We start from the raw sequence: 16,257 nt of genomic DNA, 5'->3' as shown, positions 1-16,257 counted from the left end.
CCTGGCATGGTTAACAAGGCCTGTAACTCCCAGGCAGCTGGGCTGAGACCTGGTGAGGGAAACAGCAGAGTCAGGTTTGTCCACTGATGCCAGATGTCTTCCTCTAGAACACAAACAGCTCCTAAAAAATGCACAGCTGGAACTGAAGAAGAGTAAGAGGAAAGATTACTACAAGATTCTGGGAGTGGACAAGAATGCCTCTGAGGACGAGATCAAGAAAGCTTATCGGAAACGGGCCTTGATGCACCATCCAGGTAGAGTAGGTGGGGGCAGTGGGCTCAGTGGGAAGAACCTGCAGGGCAGGTTCTGGACTTGGTCCAGAGGTGACACCTTGGAGAGGTTCTTCACCTGAGAATAAGGTGTTGCAGATTTGTGTACCCTCCAAATTTTGGGAAATGCCAAATTCCAAAATCAGACATAAAGTGGTTTTTCTCTTAAATTTTGTTTTCTTGAAACTTTGATTTCCTCTGAGTTGTTATTTTACTCCCCACTTTAGATCGGCATAGTGGAGCCAGTGCTGAGGTTCAGAAGGAGGAGGAGAAGAAGTTCAAGGAAGTTGGAGAAGCCTTTACTATCCTCTCTGATCCCAAGAAAAAGACTCGCTATGACAGTGGACAGGACCTAGATGAGGAGGGCATGAATATGGGTGGTGAGTTGGCTGGGGCAGCCTGGGGTGAATTTGACAGCCGTAGAATGTTAGAATTTTTTCCAAAGATGCTCCAGAGGGAGAGTCTGTTTGGGCCAAATCTGATCCCTGGTCCAAACAGTAATAGACATGGAGTCAAACAAATGCAGTCAAGTGTGGCAGAGTCACAGTGTGCAGTGAGCTCTGAGGAGGCGAGCACACTAGCAAGGGAAGGCTTGGAAGTGCAGAAAAGCATGGCCCCATGGCTCATGCCTATAATCCCAGCACTTTGGGAGGCCGAGGCGAGCAGATCAGTTGAGATCAGGAGTTCAAGACCAGCCTGACCAACATAGTGAAACCCTGTCTCTACTAAAAATACAAAAATTAGGCCGGGTGTGGTGGCTCATGCCTGTAATCCTACCACTTTGGGAGGCCAAAGCAGGTGGATCACCAGAGGTCAGGAGTTTGAGTCCAGCCTGGCCAACATGGTGAAACTTCGTCTCTACTAAAACACAAAAATTAGCCAGGTGTGGTGGCAGGTGCCTGTAATCCCAGCTACTTGGGAAGCCGAGGCATGAGAATCACTTGAACCCTGGAGGCAGGGGTTGCAGTCAGCTGAGATCGTGCCACTGTGCTCCAGCCTAAACGACAGAGCAAGATTTTGTCTCAATTTTAAAAAATAAGAAAGAAAGAAAAAAGAAAAATTAGCCAGGTGTGGTGGCGCATGCCTGTAATCCCAGCTACTTGAGTCTGGGAGGTGGAGGTTGCAGTGAGCCAAGATAGCGCCACTGCATTCCAGCATGGGCAACAGAGCGAGACTCCATCCCTCCCCCCGCCAAAAAAGCAAAGCATGGTCCCTTTGGGGATCTGCAGGTTCAGTCTAGGAAAATAAAGGGATAGGGTGCTAGAGGCAAGTGGTGGTGGAAGGCCAGCAAGTAGCTGGATCAGAGCTCAGCGGCCATGAGGGCTGTATGTGGTAAGGAATATGGGCATTTTCCTATTATCTGGAAGTTCTTCTTTACCCACTGCAAAGTGTATGCTGACATTTATGTGTGTCATACATTCCTATAAACACTCACAGATTTTAATTTCCCAAAAGACTTAGCATGATATAAAGCACAGCTATTGTCAATCTTGTTGCTCACTGTGGGCTGTCAGAGATAAGAAGCCCTGACCTGTGAGCCAGGCACGGTGGCTCACGCCTGTAATCCCAGCATTTTGGGAGGCCAAGGTGGGCGGATCACCTGAGCTCAGGAGTTCGAGACCACCCTGGGCAACATATAAAATACAAAAAAAATTGTACTCTCTTCTAAAATACAAAAAATTAGCTGAGCATGGTGGCGCATGCCTGTGGTCCAAGCTACTCAGGAAACTGAGGCACAAAAATCTCTTGAGCCCAGGAGGCAGAGGTTGCAGTGAGCCGAGATTGCGCCACTGTACTCCAGCTTGGGCTACAGAGTGAGACTCCATCTCAAAAATTAATTAATTAATTCAGTCAGGCAGTCTTCACTATAAGTTGTCTGCCCAAAAATTTGCCGGGCATGGTGGCTCACGCCTGTAATCCCAGCACTTTGGAAGAACAAGGCAGGCGGATCACAAGGTCAAGACCAACCTGCCCAACATGGTGAAACCCCATCTCTACTAAAAATAAAAAAATTAGCTGGGCATGGTGTCGTACGCCTGTAGTCCTAGCTACTTGGGAGGCTGAGGCAGGAGAATCGCTTGAACCCGGGAGGTGGAGGCTACAGTGAGCCGAGATTGCGCCATTGCACTCCAGCCTGGCAACAGAGCAAGACTCGTCTCAAAAAAGAGAGGCCCTGACCTGTGAACGGTGCACAGACCTACCATCTCTTCCACTAAGAAAATCTCGGTTCACTGCAACCTTTGCCTCCCGGGTTCAAGCAGTTCTCCTGCCTCAGCCTCCTGAGTAGATGGGATTACAGACACCCACCCCCATGCCTAGCTAATTTTTGTATTTTTAGTAGAGACGGGGTTTCACCATGTTGGCCAGGCTGGTCTTGAACTCCTGACCACAAGTGATCTGCTGGCCTTGGCCTCCCAAAGTGCTGGGATTACAGGCGTGAGCCACTGTGCCTGGCCTTCTATTGCAATTTATTTATTTGTTTATTTTTTTTATGTTTTTGAGACAGGGTCTCACTCTGTCGCCCAGGCTGGAGTGCAGTGGTGCAATCTCAGCTCACAGCAATCTCCACCTCCCGGATTCAAGAAATTCTCCTACCTCAGCCTCCTGAGTAGCTGGGATTACAGGCACCTGCCACCACACCCGGCTAATTTTTATATTTTTAGTAGAGACGGGGTTTCACCACATTGGCCAGGCTGGTCTCAAACTCCTGACCTCATGTGATCCGCCCACCTTGGCCTCCCAAAGTGTTGGGATGACAGGTGTGAGCCACCGCACCCAGCCAGAATTTAAAATAAGAATGATGGTACTATATAGATAATACTGAGTCCTCTCCAGTTCAGTGTGGGGGGATTTGTGTTTAATAAACCTAGGTTCACCATAATAAACATGTTCCTCTGCCCAGCAGTTAAGAAGAGCTATAAGCAGTCAAAAGCTAGTGAAGAGTTTTTGTTTTGTTTTGAGACGGAGTCTCGCTCTGTTGCACGGGCTGGAGTGCAGTGGCACGATCTCGGCTCACTGCAAGCTCTGCTTCCTGGGTTCACGCCATTCTCCTGCTTCAGCCTCCTGAGTAGCTGGGACTATAGGCGCCTGCCACCACGCCTGGCTAATTTTTGGGGTTTTAGTAGAGACAGGGTTTCACTTTGTTAGCCAGGATGATCTCGATCTCCTGACTTCGTGATCCGCCCGCCTTGGACTTCCAAAGTGTTGGGATTACAGGTGTGAGCCACCGCGCCCGGCCGTGAAGAGTCTTAAGTAGGGGCACTGTGGACCAGATTTTGGCTCTGGAAATATATTTGTGATAGAGGTGAGGAGGTGGTGGTTGGAGGGAGTAAGGAGGATGGAGATGGAAGGAAGACAAAAGGTAGGAAAGGATTGGAGGGCACAGTCAGGAGTTAGTGGTAGACTCAGCAGGAGTTGGTTGCTATTCAGATGTGTTGGGGAGAGTGACAGCCATAGCTGACTCTTGGGGTCATTCACTAAGCAGGGGAGGCCCAGGAAGATACGCAGATGCAAGCAGAAAAACTCACTCTGGGCACAAGGTGGCTGTGGGATCACCTGGTGGGGATCAGTCCTTCTGTGTAGCTTGGGAAGTCAGTCAGGGATGGGGCCATCAGACATGCTGTGGCCTCGCAAAAGTGCACAGTCAGTCAGGCAGGAGTTGGATTTTCCTGTTCTGCTGCTTTCGCTGCCATGTGATCATGGGCAAGTTACTTGAACTACCTACACATGTTTTGTTGAGTATTAGTTGGGAATGATACTTACCCTGACAAATCATTACTAGGATTAACTAATGTAATGTATGCAAAGTACCCAGTACCTTGCACCTAGTAGGTGTTTTTGTTGGTTTGTTGTTGTTGTTATTGAAACAAGGTCTCGCTCTGTCACCCAGGCTGGGGTGCAGTGTTGTGATCATAGCTTACTGCAGCCTCGAACTCCTGGGCTCAAGCAATCCTCCCACCTCAGACTCCCAAAGCGCTGGGATTGTAAGTGTGAGCCACCATGCCCAGCTAATAAACCATAGCTTTTTTTCTAGCCTAGAGTCTACAGAGTAAAAGACATGGAATCGGCCGGGCCGTGGCCTGCCTTGCAATCCCAGCACTTTGGGGAGGCCTGCACGTATGATCACTTCAGGTCAGGGCGATCGGTGACCTCATCCTGGCTAACACGATGAAACCCCGCCCCTACTAAAAGATACAAAAAAACTAGCCGGGCGGGTGGCGGCTACCAGTCCCAGCTACTCCTGGAGGCTGAGGCAGGAGAATGGCGTGAACCCGAGGGCGGAGCTTGCAGCCCCAGATCGGCCACTGCAATCCAGCCTGGCGACATACAGGAGTTTGTGACTCAGCCCCCAAAAAAAAAAAAAAAAAAAAGACATGGAATCAAATACGTAAACTTGTGATCTCTGTTCTTATATTTATTTCTTGCAACATTCTATGACACATTTTATCCTTTTTAGTAGCCGCTCCAGCATTATAGGGAAACAGAATATGGGGAAAGTCTTGTGTAAGTGCAAATGGCATTCCATTTGTTGAGAAAACAGCCCAGTGAAGCGAGCTGAAGCGGAGAAAGCTTTCCTTTGGGGCAGCACTTGGAAGGAGAAGGGAACATGTCCTAGGAGTGGGATCAGGTAGCATGTTTTGCACGGGGTGGGGCAGGTTGGCTCACCTGCAGTCTGAAGTGTTGGGAAAGGAGGGAGTGAGACTCTCCAGGAAAGCTTTGGAGATCTGTTCTCAGTGTCATCAGGTCTCTTCAAACATTTCTAATTTTTCACCTTTTCTTCCCTTCCATGTTACTTGCCTTGCTCTACAGATTTTGATCCAAACAATATCTTCAAGGCTTTCTTCGGCGGTCCTGGAGGCTTCAGCTTTGAAGGTAGGTGGGCCTGCTGTTGCTGGGAGTTCCCAGATCACAGGCCAACACACTCACTGCCACTTAGGCAGCTCTTCGGGAGTCAGCGGGGCCATGAGAGGGGGCGGCTGAATTCTCATCTAGCATGGCATCTATCTACTCGGCTGTTGCTAAGGATGAAGACAGGAAGGCACCCCTTGCCTTGGGACCTTTAGCCACTGCATCTCTGCAGGGTCAGGGGGCATCTCTGACTGCCTACTACCGAGGCTTCTCTACAAGAGCAAAGGTGTTTAGAAGCTGCCTACGTATAATACGGTCACCTGCTCCTTCTTGCACCCCAAAACAGCCTGAGCTGTTTGATACCCATAGAGTTTCTGTCTGCGTTTGAGTTTGAAGCAGCCCTTGAAAACTTTTCCATAATCAGAGCAAAGTGATCTTCCCTAGAAAATCCAGAGCCAACTACCAAGCCCTTCTTTTCTCTTTCAGCATCTGGTCCAGGGAGTTTCTTTTTTCAATTTGGCTAATGAAGGGCAACCACCCAGAACCCAGAAAATGCAGATTCACTCAGTTTAATCTTGAATGTGGAAACAGTTCACCTCCTCCCTTCATCACGTCTCCATGTACTTAGAGCAGTTTCGTTTTCTCAGTTGGATGCCCTGTGTCTCTGTGAGTGGGGTGGAGCAAAGGGAACCAATGCCGAAGACCGCGGGCAGGGGAGGGAGGCGGGGGTGGACAGGGAGGCAGCTTGTGAATTTTTGTTTTACTGTTTAACTTTATTAAAAAAGAAAAAAAAAAAAGAAGAGAATAAAATGTTTTGACCCTTTCTGGCCCTTTGCTCTGGCATCTGCTTTGTCTCCATAGTCTGTGAGCCAGAGCTGAGCCCGACCTGGACTTGGGGTGCAGCAAGCTGCCACAGGTAGGCTGTGAGCACCGAGCCTAGTGGCAGGTGGGGCACTCTGCCTCTCCCAGACCTGTCCCGCATGTGAGTGCTAGGCAGGCCCTGGCTGTGCCGCTGGGCCCAGCCTGACATCAGTCACGAAGAAGCGAGTTCAGAAAGCATGCTCACCTTACAGTGGGGCCCCAGAAATCACTAGAAGCTATGTGCGTCCAAAGCTCAGGTGGGTACTGACCTAGACAGGGCAGTTTACTTACAAAGGCTCTCTCAGTTCCTGTTGCAGTGTGGGTTCGAGGGAGATGGTAGACAGAGATAAAACCCTGCCTCTTGACCCCCAGACCTGTTTGAAGTGGGACGGGTGGCTCCAGAGCTCTGGTCTATTTTTAGCAAAAGCCCCTGGCCTTCTCTGCTCCCTTTCTGCATGCAGGAGACACGCTGCTCACGGATGCAGCGGCATGCACCACGCTGTCCTGTCAAGCATGGTGTTCAATGTGAGTAGCCTTCCCAGGAGCTCTAGACAGAGACTTGAAGCTCTAGCTGAAGCTCAGATATGGCCAGGGACAGGCCTTGACCTAGAAAGGTAACTTAGTATTTCTCTTCATCTGAGCTCCTGCCCCTTTCTTTCAAGTCTTCCCCGGCTGGTGCCTTAGCCATGGTGAAATGATGCCTGAGTCAGGCCTGGGAAGTTTCCCTTGTGGCTGACTAGGCCTCTGATGGCCTGGAAGGGAATCAAATGTTAGGTCTTCCCTGGTGCTTGAAGTTGCAGTGACCTACAGGTGGCCTTCCCTAGAGAACTGGGAGAAACCCATACCAGGAGCTTCAGGTCTTACTGAGATCTTTCTGATCCAGTGGGATGGGGATACCTGTGGGCCTGGTGCCCTGGTTAATGGGGGATGAGAGGCTTTTGTGCTCCATGTCCCTCATACCCAGCCAACCCCCACCTTCTGTATGAGTCTGAGGCCAGCCTCTGCTTTCTGCCTCCTCATGAAAGCCAACACTGTTCAGCTGCCCAACCTCACCACAGCTGTGCCCGGCCAGCAGAGGGGAGACAGGACCGATGGCCCCAAGCTGTGGGACAAAGCCAGTCCTAATACACCCAGCCCTAGGGAAGACTGAGCTGGGCACAGAAGGGTAAGAGAGACTGCACACAGCTAGGATTAACATGATTTATTTCATTATCAGTCTTACAAGTTGCTGAGGTTGGGCAAAGCCAGGATAGTAACTTAAATCCAAAGTACTTTTGTTGAGTGACAACCTGATTAGCAAGGCCCTGTTACTGAACAGAGGGCAGTGGAGGGCACCCCAGGAACCACAGCACATAGACCAGTGTTAGAAACCCCTTCCCAGAAGCAACCGGTGGGACTTGGCCCTTACCAGCCAGGGGTCTACTCCATTGGCTCTTGGTGCCCACTAGCCCCCGTTAGAGGAGGCCCAGAGGCCTCCAGAGGCACCATGGAGGCAAAATGGGCTGGGTAGAGAGCAGGACTGGAGCTTCCTCACTAGGGTGCTGCCTCTGGCCTCAATCTCCCCATCTACACAGCGGAGTCATGCCACTGCAAAGGACGGCCAGTCCAGCCCCTTCCTGGAGTGAGGCCCCCAGCCAGCGGGGATGTGGTGGCTGCTTAACTGTTCTGCTTTCTTCCCTAGTTATCAAACTGTTACCTAGTTATGGTGTGCAGGGGAGGGGCAGGGACTTAGGACCAAAGGTGGGAGGTAAGCTCCTTTTTCTACCCTGGTAAATAGCCCCAGCCTTCTTGGGGCTATGCTGATTAAGAAATGGGATCACTCAGGAGGATGGCTTAAGCCCAGGAGTTTGAGGCTGCAGTGAGCCATGATCGCACCACTGCACTCCAGCTTGGGAGACAGCAGGACCCTGTCTCTAAAAACAAAGAAAAAAGACAAGGAGATGGAATCAAAGCCCAGAGGTCCTCCCTTTCTCAAAGCCACCACTAGTTCTCTGTGACCATGGAAAACTACCCTCAGCCCCATTGCCTTTTGCCTCTGGTCAGTGGGTTTTGCGGGGTTCTGAGGTGTCTCCCCACTCGCCCAGCTCTGGGCAGAGCAGCTGGGCTGGGCTGGGCTGGGGCTGAGCTAACTAGAACCTGGAAGCACGGCTCGGGGTTCTGGCTGTGGCCCCATTCCTGGCTTGGTCCAGCCTCGTTAGCTTTGGTCCAGGTTCCTGAATGGTGCCTCCCCGCCCACCTTGTGTTGGGAGTGTGAGCATTAGAGGGGAAGAGGGCAGACAGGAAGGGAGGGTCAGTTATTTTACAAGTTTTTAAAAAGTTATAGGTAAGTTAACTTTGAGTAAAAAAAAAAAAAAAAATCACAAAACAAGGATCAAGCAGAGGGCACGTTTCCCTCTCCTCCCCTTCCCTTCTAGGGGCATACGTGGTGGTGAGAACACTCATATGATGGTGCAGGACGGCAAGGCGCCCCCCTTCCGGCTGCCTTGCGTGGACACGGGTTTGCCTTTTCCGTAGTACCCCGTGAAGATGGCCCTGACCTCCATGTTCTTGGCCAGGTTCAGCATCCAGCGCCCATTGCCCAAGGAATAGAGCTTGCCCCGGCTTAGCTCGCCCACCTCCTCGCCTCGGCTGCCCCCCTTCTCCTGCCGCAGAATCTCTAAGAGGTCAAGGCCTGTCTGCACGGCCTCTACGTCAGCTGCGCAGCCGAGGGTGATATGGGCGCGGCTCCCCCGCGGCAGGTTGTCAGTGGGTGACAGCTTGTCCACATCACTCGGCCACAACTGCAGCTGCTGCTCACTCAACTCCACCCGGGCCCCAGTCGTCTTGGGTGTCACAAAGAGGGCAGAGATGGTCAGTGTGAAGGCCTTGGAGTAAGATTTCTTTACCACCTGGGGAGAGTGAGAAAGAGGGGCCCAAGCTAGAGATGGTGGGCTCTTGAGGAACAGCTGACCCAGGGAGGGTCCCTCCTGGAGGAGAGGAGGGGAAGTCTAACAGAAGTGAGCACAGCTGAGCAGGGGTCAGGTATAGGCCCAGCATCCACTAACACCTGTGGCACGCACCTTCCCCAGGCGCTCCAGGCTCAAGTGAGAAACTCGAAGGCACTCAGACAGGGCCACATGGGGAGAGCCGGACTTCCTGAGGGAGCCCAGCTCCCTGCACACTTGCTTCCGGCCTCAGCAGGCTGGCTGACCTCTCGGTGCCTTGGCTTCGTCACCCGTAAAACAGGGAGAACCAGAGCCTACTTCAGAGTTAATGTGGTTATGGGAGTGACTAGGTGAAGAGCCCACAAGGGTGTCTGCGCACACAGCAGCTGCCACTGTTGGCACTGCTCAGCTTCCCCTGGGACCCAGGCAGCGCCCTGGAGGGCAGGGTGAGGTCAGACTTGCCCTTGATGGAAACCTGCTCTTACACTTTGGTTCCCATCTGATAAGTCTGCTTCTATCTGATTCTTTGAGAAAGCCCATCCCATCTCAGCATAAAAGCTTTTCTATTTTTGCTCACGATCCCTTGTCCCAACAGTGTCTGGCATGAAATGGGTACTTAATAAATGCTAAATGAAGGCATGGTTAGGGATGGCAGCTCAGCCGTTACATATTCATTCCACTATGCTAGGGTGTTGGAACCACAGGGGTCAACGAAACCTAAAAACGCCCTCAGGGAGCTTCCATTTGGGAGGACACTCCAGTGAACAGACAAACGGTTGTGCTAATAACCTAGGCAGAGAAGTGGGAGAGTGGACTTGGGGGTGGACACTTGGAGGCTGGAGACTGTGTGGATCTGGGCGACATGCCTGGCATTCAGGGATCACTGTCAGTGGCGGTGTGGGTGTAAGGTGCCAGCTGTGTGGTGCAGAAAGGTCTCATACCCATTAGCCAATAAGCTTCACTATCGTATGAAACTTCCTCACTCTGGGGCCAGGCCAGACCTCAGACCTGGGGACCTCAGTGCACCAGGCTCCCTGGTGGTGAGGGACTCCTAGTCTTTGGAAGGTAAAACAGGCTCAGAGAGGCCAGAGCAGGAGCCCACTGTGGACCAGCATTCTCCATGAATCTGCAGAAGGCGGAGGTGCTTGGGGGCAGGCGAATGCACAGGCTGGCGATACTGCCAGGGCAGGCTCCTTAGAACCTGCAGCTGAGGTCTATGCAACTATGCCTGGGGACAGGGGAGCTAGGAGGAAGAGATGTCATTTTTCTTGAGCTGCCATCTGGTTTTGGTCCCTGCCTGGCCAGTACCCATCTCCAGAAGATGCCGCAGCCCCTTCTCCCGCAACCTCCCACCTCCCCCATGTGTCCCTGGGGAAGACTCACATCTTGTTGAGCATAATCCTCCGCCCCGGGAGCCTTCCCGTAGTCACAAAACTTGGTTGTGCAGTGCAGCACTCCTGGGGGTCTCTTTCCAAAGTAGGTGACCAAGTCCATCTTCTCCCTGGGCTCATCCCCAGGGACAACTGCCAGGAGAAAAAGGGTGCAGTCAGGGCAGGGGAGCAGGGGCATACCATCACCCGCCACCAGGACCACAGACGCCCAGCGCAAAACACTCAGACGCTAAGCATCACCTCTCCAGCAACCCACTACAGTTCATTTGTTAGGTGGTCAAACTAATGGCAACTTTAGAGCAATAAAAAGTTAAAATTCTCAGGCCGGGTGCGGTGGCTCACACCTGTAATCCCAGCACTTTGGGAGGCCGAGGTGGGCGGATCACAAGGTCAGGAGTTCAAGACCAGCCTGGCCAAGATGGTGAAACCCTGTCTACTAAAAATACAAAGAAATTAGCCGGGTGTGGTGGTGGGTGCCTGTAATCCCAGCTACTCGGGAGGCTGAGGTAGAGAACTGCTTGAACCCAGGAGGCAGAGGATGCAGCGAGCCGAGATTGTGCCACTGCACTCCAGCCTGGGTGACAGCAAGACTACATCTCAAAAAAAAAAAAAGAAAGTTAAAATTCTCTGTCTTTACATTGTATAGATCTTTCCATCTCTTCCCCAAACTCTAAGGCATTTGTAACAGAGGCAGGCAGTACAGGCCAAGGGAATCTAAGATTTACTAGCACCACATCTCAAAGGGGAAGCAAGTCATGGGAAGTGGGGTGGAAAGAAAACAGAGGGCTGGGAACAATGTGGTACAGTGGAAACAGCCAGAACACAGTGAACATCTCAGCCCTGCTGCGTACCAGCCATCAGCCTGGGGCAAGTGACCAACCCTATCTATCAATCCAGCATAACCGTTAGGGTGACCATACACCCCAGTGTTCCCAGGACCACCAGGGAACTATCAGTAGTGACCCATTTCACTCAGGGGCCCATCTGGACAGTCAGTCACAATGTCACCATCAGTTTAATACACACCTTGCAGCCGGTTTGGGGGATGAGAGCCTATGGGGGCCCTCCTGGTACAGGAAGGGTCTTGGGCTATAATGGGGTGACATTATGGGGCTGGAAGACACAAAGGGGAGTGGATTATCTGTGATTTTCATTTCCAGACTCCACACCTGTGGCTGTCTTTGGAGTCACTCGCTTTTTCCTGTTACATTCTGAATTGAGTCCCCGTGAGGATGTCTTGCCCTCTCTAGAGGGGAGGAAGGCCTCTCCTGAGAGCAGCCTTGCTGGTCTATTACATTTCTCCTGCTGTAACCCTGGGCAGAAAAAGATTCCAGTTTTCCTTCACAAATAAAATAGGCTGGACATGGTGGCTAGCACCTGTAATCCTGGCAACTTGGGAGGCCGAGGTGGGTGGATCACTTGAGGTCAGGCGTTTGAGACCAGCCTGGCCAACATGGTGAAACCCTGTCTCTACTAAAAATTTATAAATTAGCGAGGCATGGTGGCGGGTGCCTGTAATCCTAGGTACTTGGGTGGCTGAGGCAGGAGAACGGCTTGAACCCCGGAGATGGAGGTTGCAGTAAGCTGAATTGCCCCACTGCACTCCAGCCTGGGCAGCCGAATGAGACTGTCTCAAAATAAATTAAAAAATAAAAATAGGCTGGGCGTGGTGGCTCACACTTGTAATCCCAGCATTTTGCAAGGCCAAGCGGGGTGGAACACAAGGTCAGGAGTTCAAAACCAGCCTGGTCAAGAGATAGTAGAAAACCTGTCTCTACTAAAAATACAAAAAATAAAAATAAAAATTAGCCAGGCATGGTGGCAGGTGCCTGTATTGCCAGCTACTTAGGAGGCTGAGGCACAGAACTGCTTGAACCCGAGGCAGAGGTTGCAGTGAGCCAAGATCATGCCACTGCACTCCAGCCTGGGCGAGAGAGAGAGACTCCGTCTCATAAATAAATAAATATTAAAAGCAACTTTGAGCAGTAGTCACTCCAGGGCAAAGCCACCAGCTCACAGGTACAGGGCTTGCTCCTGGCCAATGTCACTGCAAGCACCACAGTTCACTGCAGAGTTCAAGTTTAGGAGCTGAGGAGAAAAAAGTTCTCTGAGAACCCATACTGGCACAAATTCCCAGCTTCTGTGCAATATACACAATGTCAACAAACCAGAGTGGGGCTATTTTCAGGTATGAAGATCATGTAAAATTGGGGGTGGCTGGGCGCAGTGGCTCACGCCTGTAATCCCAGCACTTTGGGAGGCTGAGGCAAGCAGATCACCTGAGGTCAGGAGTTCGAGACCAGCCTGGCCAACACTGTGAAACCCCATCTCTACTAAAAATACAAAAATTAGCTGGATGTGAGGCCAGGCGCGGTGGCTCAAGCCTGTAATCCCAGCACTTTGGGAGGCCACGATGGGTGGATCATGAGGTCAGGAGATCCAGACCATCCTGGCTAACACAGTGAAACCCCGTCTCTACTAAAAAATACAAAAAAAAAAAAAAAAACTAGCCAGGCAAGGTGGTGGGCGCCTGTAGTCCCAGCTACTCGGGAGGCTGAGGCAGGAGAATGGCATAAACCCGGGAGGCAGAGCTTGCAGTGAGCTGAGATATGGCCACTGCACTCCAGCCTGGGCGGCAGAGCGAGACTCCGTCTCAAAAAAAAAAAAAAAAAAAAATTAGCTGGATGTGGTGGCACACACCTGTAGTCCTAGCTACTGGGGAGGCTGAAACAGGAGAATTGCTTGAACCTGGGAGGCAGAGGTTGCAGTGAGCTGAGATAGTGCCACTGCACTCCAGCCTGGGCGACAGAGGGAGACTCTGTGTCAAAATAAATAAATAAATAAATACAATTGGGGGCAACCAGAAATGGCCTAAAGGCATATAGATGGATTAGTGGGTGACATTTCTCCAACAGGTCACTGCAGGATAGCCACCAGGACCCCTCTTTATCCCAAACTTACCATTGGAGCAAAAAGCCCATGCCAAGAGAGAACCCGGCTAGAGTAGCCAGAGTCCAGGGTTCAAGCCCGTAAACCCCACATCCCTCCTGGGCCCGTGTTTTTCCATCTGAAAACAGGTTTTGGCCTAAGTGTGTGTCCTCTGGAGCTGTAAGATGCCACAAACCCATGAGTAAATCAAGTAGCCCAAGGCCTGAGAACCATCCCCAGTGAAGCCACAATAGTCCTAGTTTTAATTTTTTTGTAGCTTACAATTTCATGTCATTATTATTATTTTGGAACATTATTCTGCTGCTAAAAATGAGTTGGAAAACACTGGGCTTGATTCCCCCTCTAAGATTACATTAGAAGAGGACATATTTCCTGTTACTACAGTTTTTCCGACCTCCAAGACGGGACGGTGGTCTACATTCAACCTGGGAGAAGGGTGTCAGAGAGAAGAGGGCTAGAAGGAAAGGTGTAGTAGGAGGAAAGGAGCTCTGGGAAGCCCCCGTGTTCCCAATGTGCTGCCAACTCCCCAAGGCTACCACTGGGACACACTGCTTGCCCCTGCTCGCTCTGAGGTGAGCCTTTCTCTGCCTCCTGCTGCTTCGTGCCCCACCCTATGGTCCTATGCCCACAGCGCCCTGTGCCCAGCAAGGTAGGCTTATGAATAAGGCCCCACCCTGCCACCTACATTGTCGCAGCTCCTTCTTGAAGGCCTTGTGGTTCCCCAGCTCTTCCAGGAAGACCTGGCCGGCTTTGCGGAGGATCTCGGAGCTCTTCTTGGACAGGAACCAGCCGAAGTAGAGCGGCAGGAAGTCCTTCTCCAGCCCAGGCTTCAGCTTCTTCAGGTCATCAGCCGACAGCTGCCACTGGTTCTTCTCCTTGAGCTGGGCACAGTCCAGCCGCCACGCCGTCTTGGGCTCCACCAGCACCACCTGGTACTGGTACTGGTCGGCCATTTCAAAGAGCTGCTCCAGCCGTTCCCGCTCGTGGTTGGTGTCATCTAGCACAAGAATTCTGATATCCCGGCGGCGGCAGTAGGCAGCCAGGTCCTCATCGAGCCGCTTGTACTCCTCGGAGAAGGCTCCTCGAGCGCCGGGGGTGATCTTGTAAGCGTCGGCCGACACCATCTTGGTGCCATCACGGTACTTGTCCACGATGGCCCGTGCCAGCGTGGACTTGCCGCTTCCTGGCAGGCCGCGCAAGATAAAGAGCGTCTTGCACTCTTGCAGCGTGGCCACCGTGTCCTCATCCTGAAGGAAGGGAAACTGCAGCTCAGGCTTGTCCTTGGCCCCTGAGGATGACATCTTGCGGAAGAAGATCTTGGGCAGGAATGTGTGGCTTTTTCGGGAGAAGCCTCTGTTCTGTGTAAGGAGGGGAAGAGATGTTAGCCCAGGTCATTCGCGGGCTCCCCGCCGGCCTTACCCCTAGTCCCTAGACTGGGTGTGGGTGCCTTCCCAAGCAGGGCAGTGCTGGACCTTCTGTCCCTTTCGGTCCGGGAGCACCTTTCCGCTTCTGGTCGTGGAGGAGGAAGAGGGAAGCTTGTCTGAAGCTCTCCTAAGCGTGCGCTTTCCCCATTGCTGCCACCTCGGAAAGGAAAACGTGCTGGAGGCATGCAGGGCGTGCCAGGAGCCTGCGGTTCTGGGACTGGCCTCACTCTTATATGCTTGGCACCTACTAAGGACGTCCTCTTTGGAGGTGGGGGTCTCTGTGTCTGGGCCAAGCCACAGCTGCCACGGCTGAGTGCACAGAGAAGGGTGGGGAGTGGAGAAGGGTTACCCCAAGACTGCCTCCCTTCCCCCAACAATGGTCGCAACAGATAATACTCTCTTGTCTGGCATGCGGGGACAATGGTCCCACAGAAGGGCTGGTGGGGGGCAGGGCAGGAGCGCACTGGACAAAGGCCCTCTTTCACCGAGCCTGCCACCTCCTCCTCTACCCTCTCCCGGCCCCCACAAAGTCGTGGTCTTTGTGCCTGTCCAGGACAAAGCAGCACAGGGCACCTGCAATCAGGATCCAGCTCTGCCCGCCGCTGTGCTGTGTGTCTGAACCGCCTCTCGGAGCCACTTGTTTTCCTGTCTTCTAGACGCCACAAGAGACGGCAGCTTTTACCGTAAAGGGTCCCCTCCTCTGAACTGGCTCCGCCTCCCGCGCGCACCCGGGCGCGGGGCAGCGGTTCCGCATGATGAGACGGTCCCGAGTTCCCTACTGAGGAACGCTACCGTTTCCCTCTCCAGCGGCCTCTCCGGCACTCCGAATCCCCCGCCCAGCTTCTTCCAGACCTCAGGGCTGCCCTGAGTACCAAGACAACTGGAAGTCGAGTCCAGAGCCCCAGGTCCTCGTTTGCAAGACGCTTCCTGCCGAGGGGCCCCGACACTAGTTTCCTGCCCCGGTGCTACCCCGTGCCCGGCCCCGCCTGGCCTCTCACCATGATGAGGAGGGGCGCCGCCGTCGCCGCCTCTGTCGGCACCAGCGCTCCGGGGCCGCCCGCCTGCGCGGAGGGACACGGGAGTCCAGCGGTGGCACGACCCGAGCCCGGCCGCTTTACATAGCCCGGGGGCGGAGCGGGCACCCGGGCGGGCTGGGGCGGGCCGTCCCCTCTGCGCGCAGGCGCTGCGAACCGAAACCCGAAACTCCCGCCGCGCGCGGGAACCCCGGCCCGGCCCCGCCCCCTGCGCGCGCCCGCCCCGCCACGCGCACCCACTCACTGCGCCTGCGAGCTGGACGGCCGCTACCTTTTTCTGTGTGTCGAGGGGTAACTCAGTCGCCCTCCCCTGTCCCGTGGATTAGCAGGAAGTGAGTGAAGCAGGGTCGTGCAAGGTTGGATCCTATCTTTAATTTTGGATATTTTATTCATCATGGACTTTTGCATTAATTAAAAACTTTTTTTTAAACCACATTGGATTAAAGTATTATGCAATTTGCTGGCATCCCGGTAAACTCTGCATCTGAAATGCCTCACTGACCTCGTCCGGTCCCTGTGCCAGCCGAAAGTCAGTCTCAGCCCCGACCTTTCCTTCT

At 52.8% G+C, this 16,257-nt stretch overlaps 2 protein-coding genes across 12 annotated transcripts in view; one reads left to right on the top strand and one right to left on the bottom strand.

Annotated features, from left to right (window-relative positions):
* The window catches only part of DNAJC7 (DnaJ heat shock protein family (Hsp40) member C7), a 44,440-nt gene extending 36,105 nt beyond the window's left edge, over nt 1–8,335 (top strand). For 7 of the 9 annotated variants that reach the window (XM_021929176.2, XM_021929180.2, XM_021929182.2 and 4 more), the window contains 3 exons: nt 108–254; nt 497–649; nt 5,079–8,335. In XM_021929176.2, the coding sequence (XP_021784868.1) occupies nt 108–254; nt 497–649; nt 5,079–5,332 (554 nt within the window). In that variant the 3' untranslated portion in view covers nt 5,333–8,335. The remainder of the gene's footprint in view (nt 1–107; nt 255–496; nt 650–5,078) is intronic. The other 2 variants (XM_003913055.5, XM_021929179.2) reach the window with 1 other exon arrangement.
* On the bottom strand, nt 7,165–15,857 carry CNP (2',3'-cyclic nucleotide 3' phosphodiesterase). Of its 3 annotated transcripts, none has more exons than XM_003913054.4 (4): nt 15,665–15,857; nt 13,928–14,600; nt 10,286–10,425; nt 7,165–8,866 (listed from the first exon to the last, which is right to left on the bottom strand). In XM_003913054.4, the coding sequence occupies exons 1-4, from the start codon at nt 15,665–15,667 to the stop codon at nt 8,417–8,419; spliced, it is 1,266 nt and encodes a 421-aa protein (XP_003913103.1). In that variant the 5' UTR covers nt 15,668–15,857; the 3' UTR covers nt 7,165–8,416. The 3 variants fall into 3 exon arrangements, with proteins under 3 accessions (XP_003913103.1, XP_009188919.1, XP_009188921.1); XM_009190655.4 differs by lacking the exon at nt 15,665–15,857 and adding an exon at nt 15,240–15,538; XM_009190657.4 differs by lacking the exon at nt 15,665–15,857 and adding an exon at nt 14,715–14,961.
* Nucleotides 15,858–16,257: the final 400 nt, after the last annotated feature.

This window comes from Papio anubis, chromosome 17 (genome assembly GCF_008728515.1).
Source record: "Papio anubis isolate 15944 chromosome 17, Panubis1.0, whole genome shotgun sequence".
NCBI classification, from domain to species: Eukaryota; Metazoa; Chordata; class Mammalia; order Primates; family Cercopithecidae; genus Papio; species Papio anubis.
The sequence above is the reverse complement of the archived record's forward strand: the minus strand, read 5'-3'. Positions and strand labels throughout refer to the sequence as shown.

Coding starts and splice junctions, on each gene's coding strand:
- CNP (XM_003913054.4), bottom strand. Junction 10,426..13,927: donor CAAGAAGGAGCTGCGACAAT/GTAGGTGGCAGG, acceptor TTCTCCTGGCAG/TTGTCCCTGGGGATGAGCCC. Junction 8,867..10,285: donor AGGATTATGCTCAACAAGAT/GTGAGTCTTCCC, acceptor CACTCTCCCCAG/GTGGTAAAGAAATCTTACTC.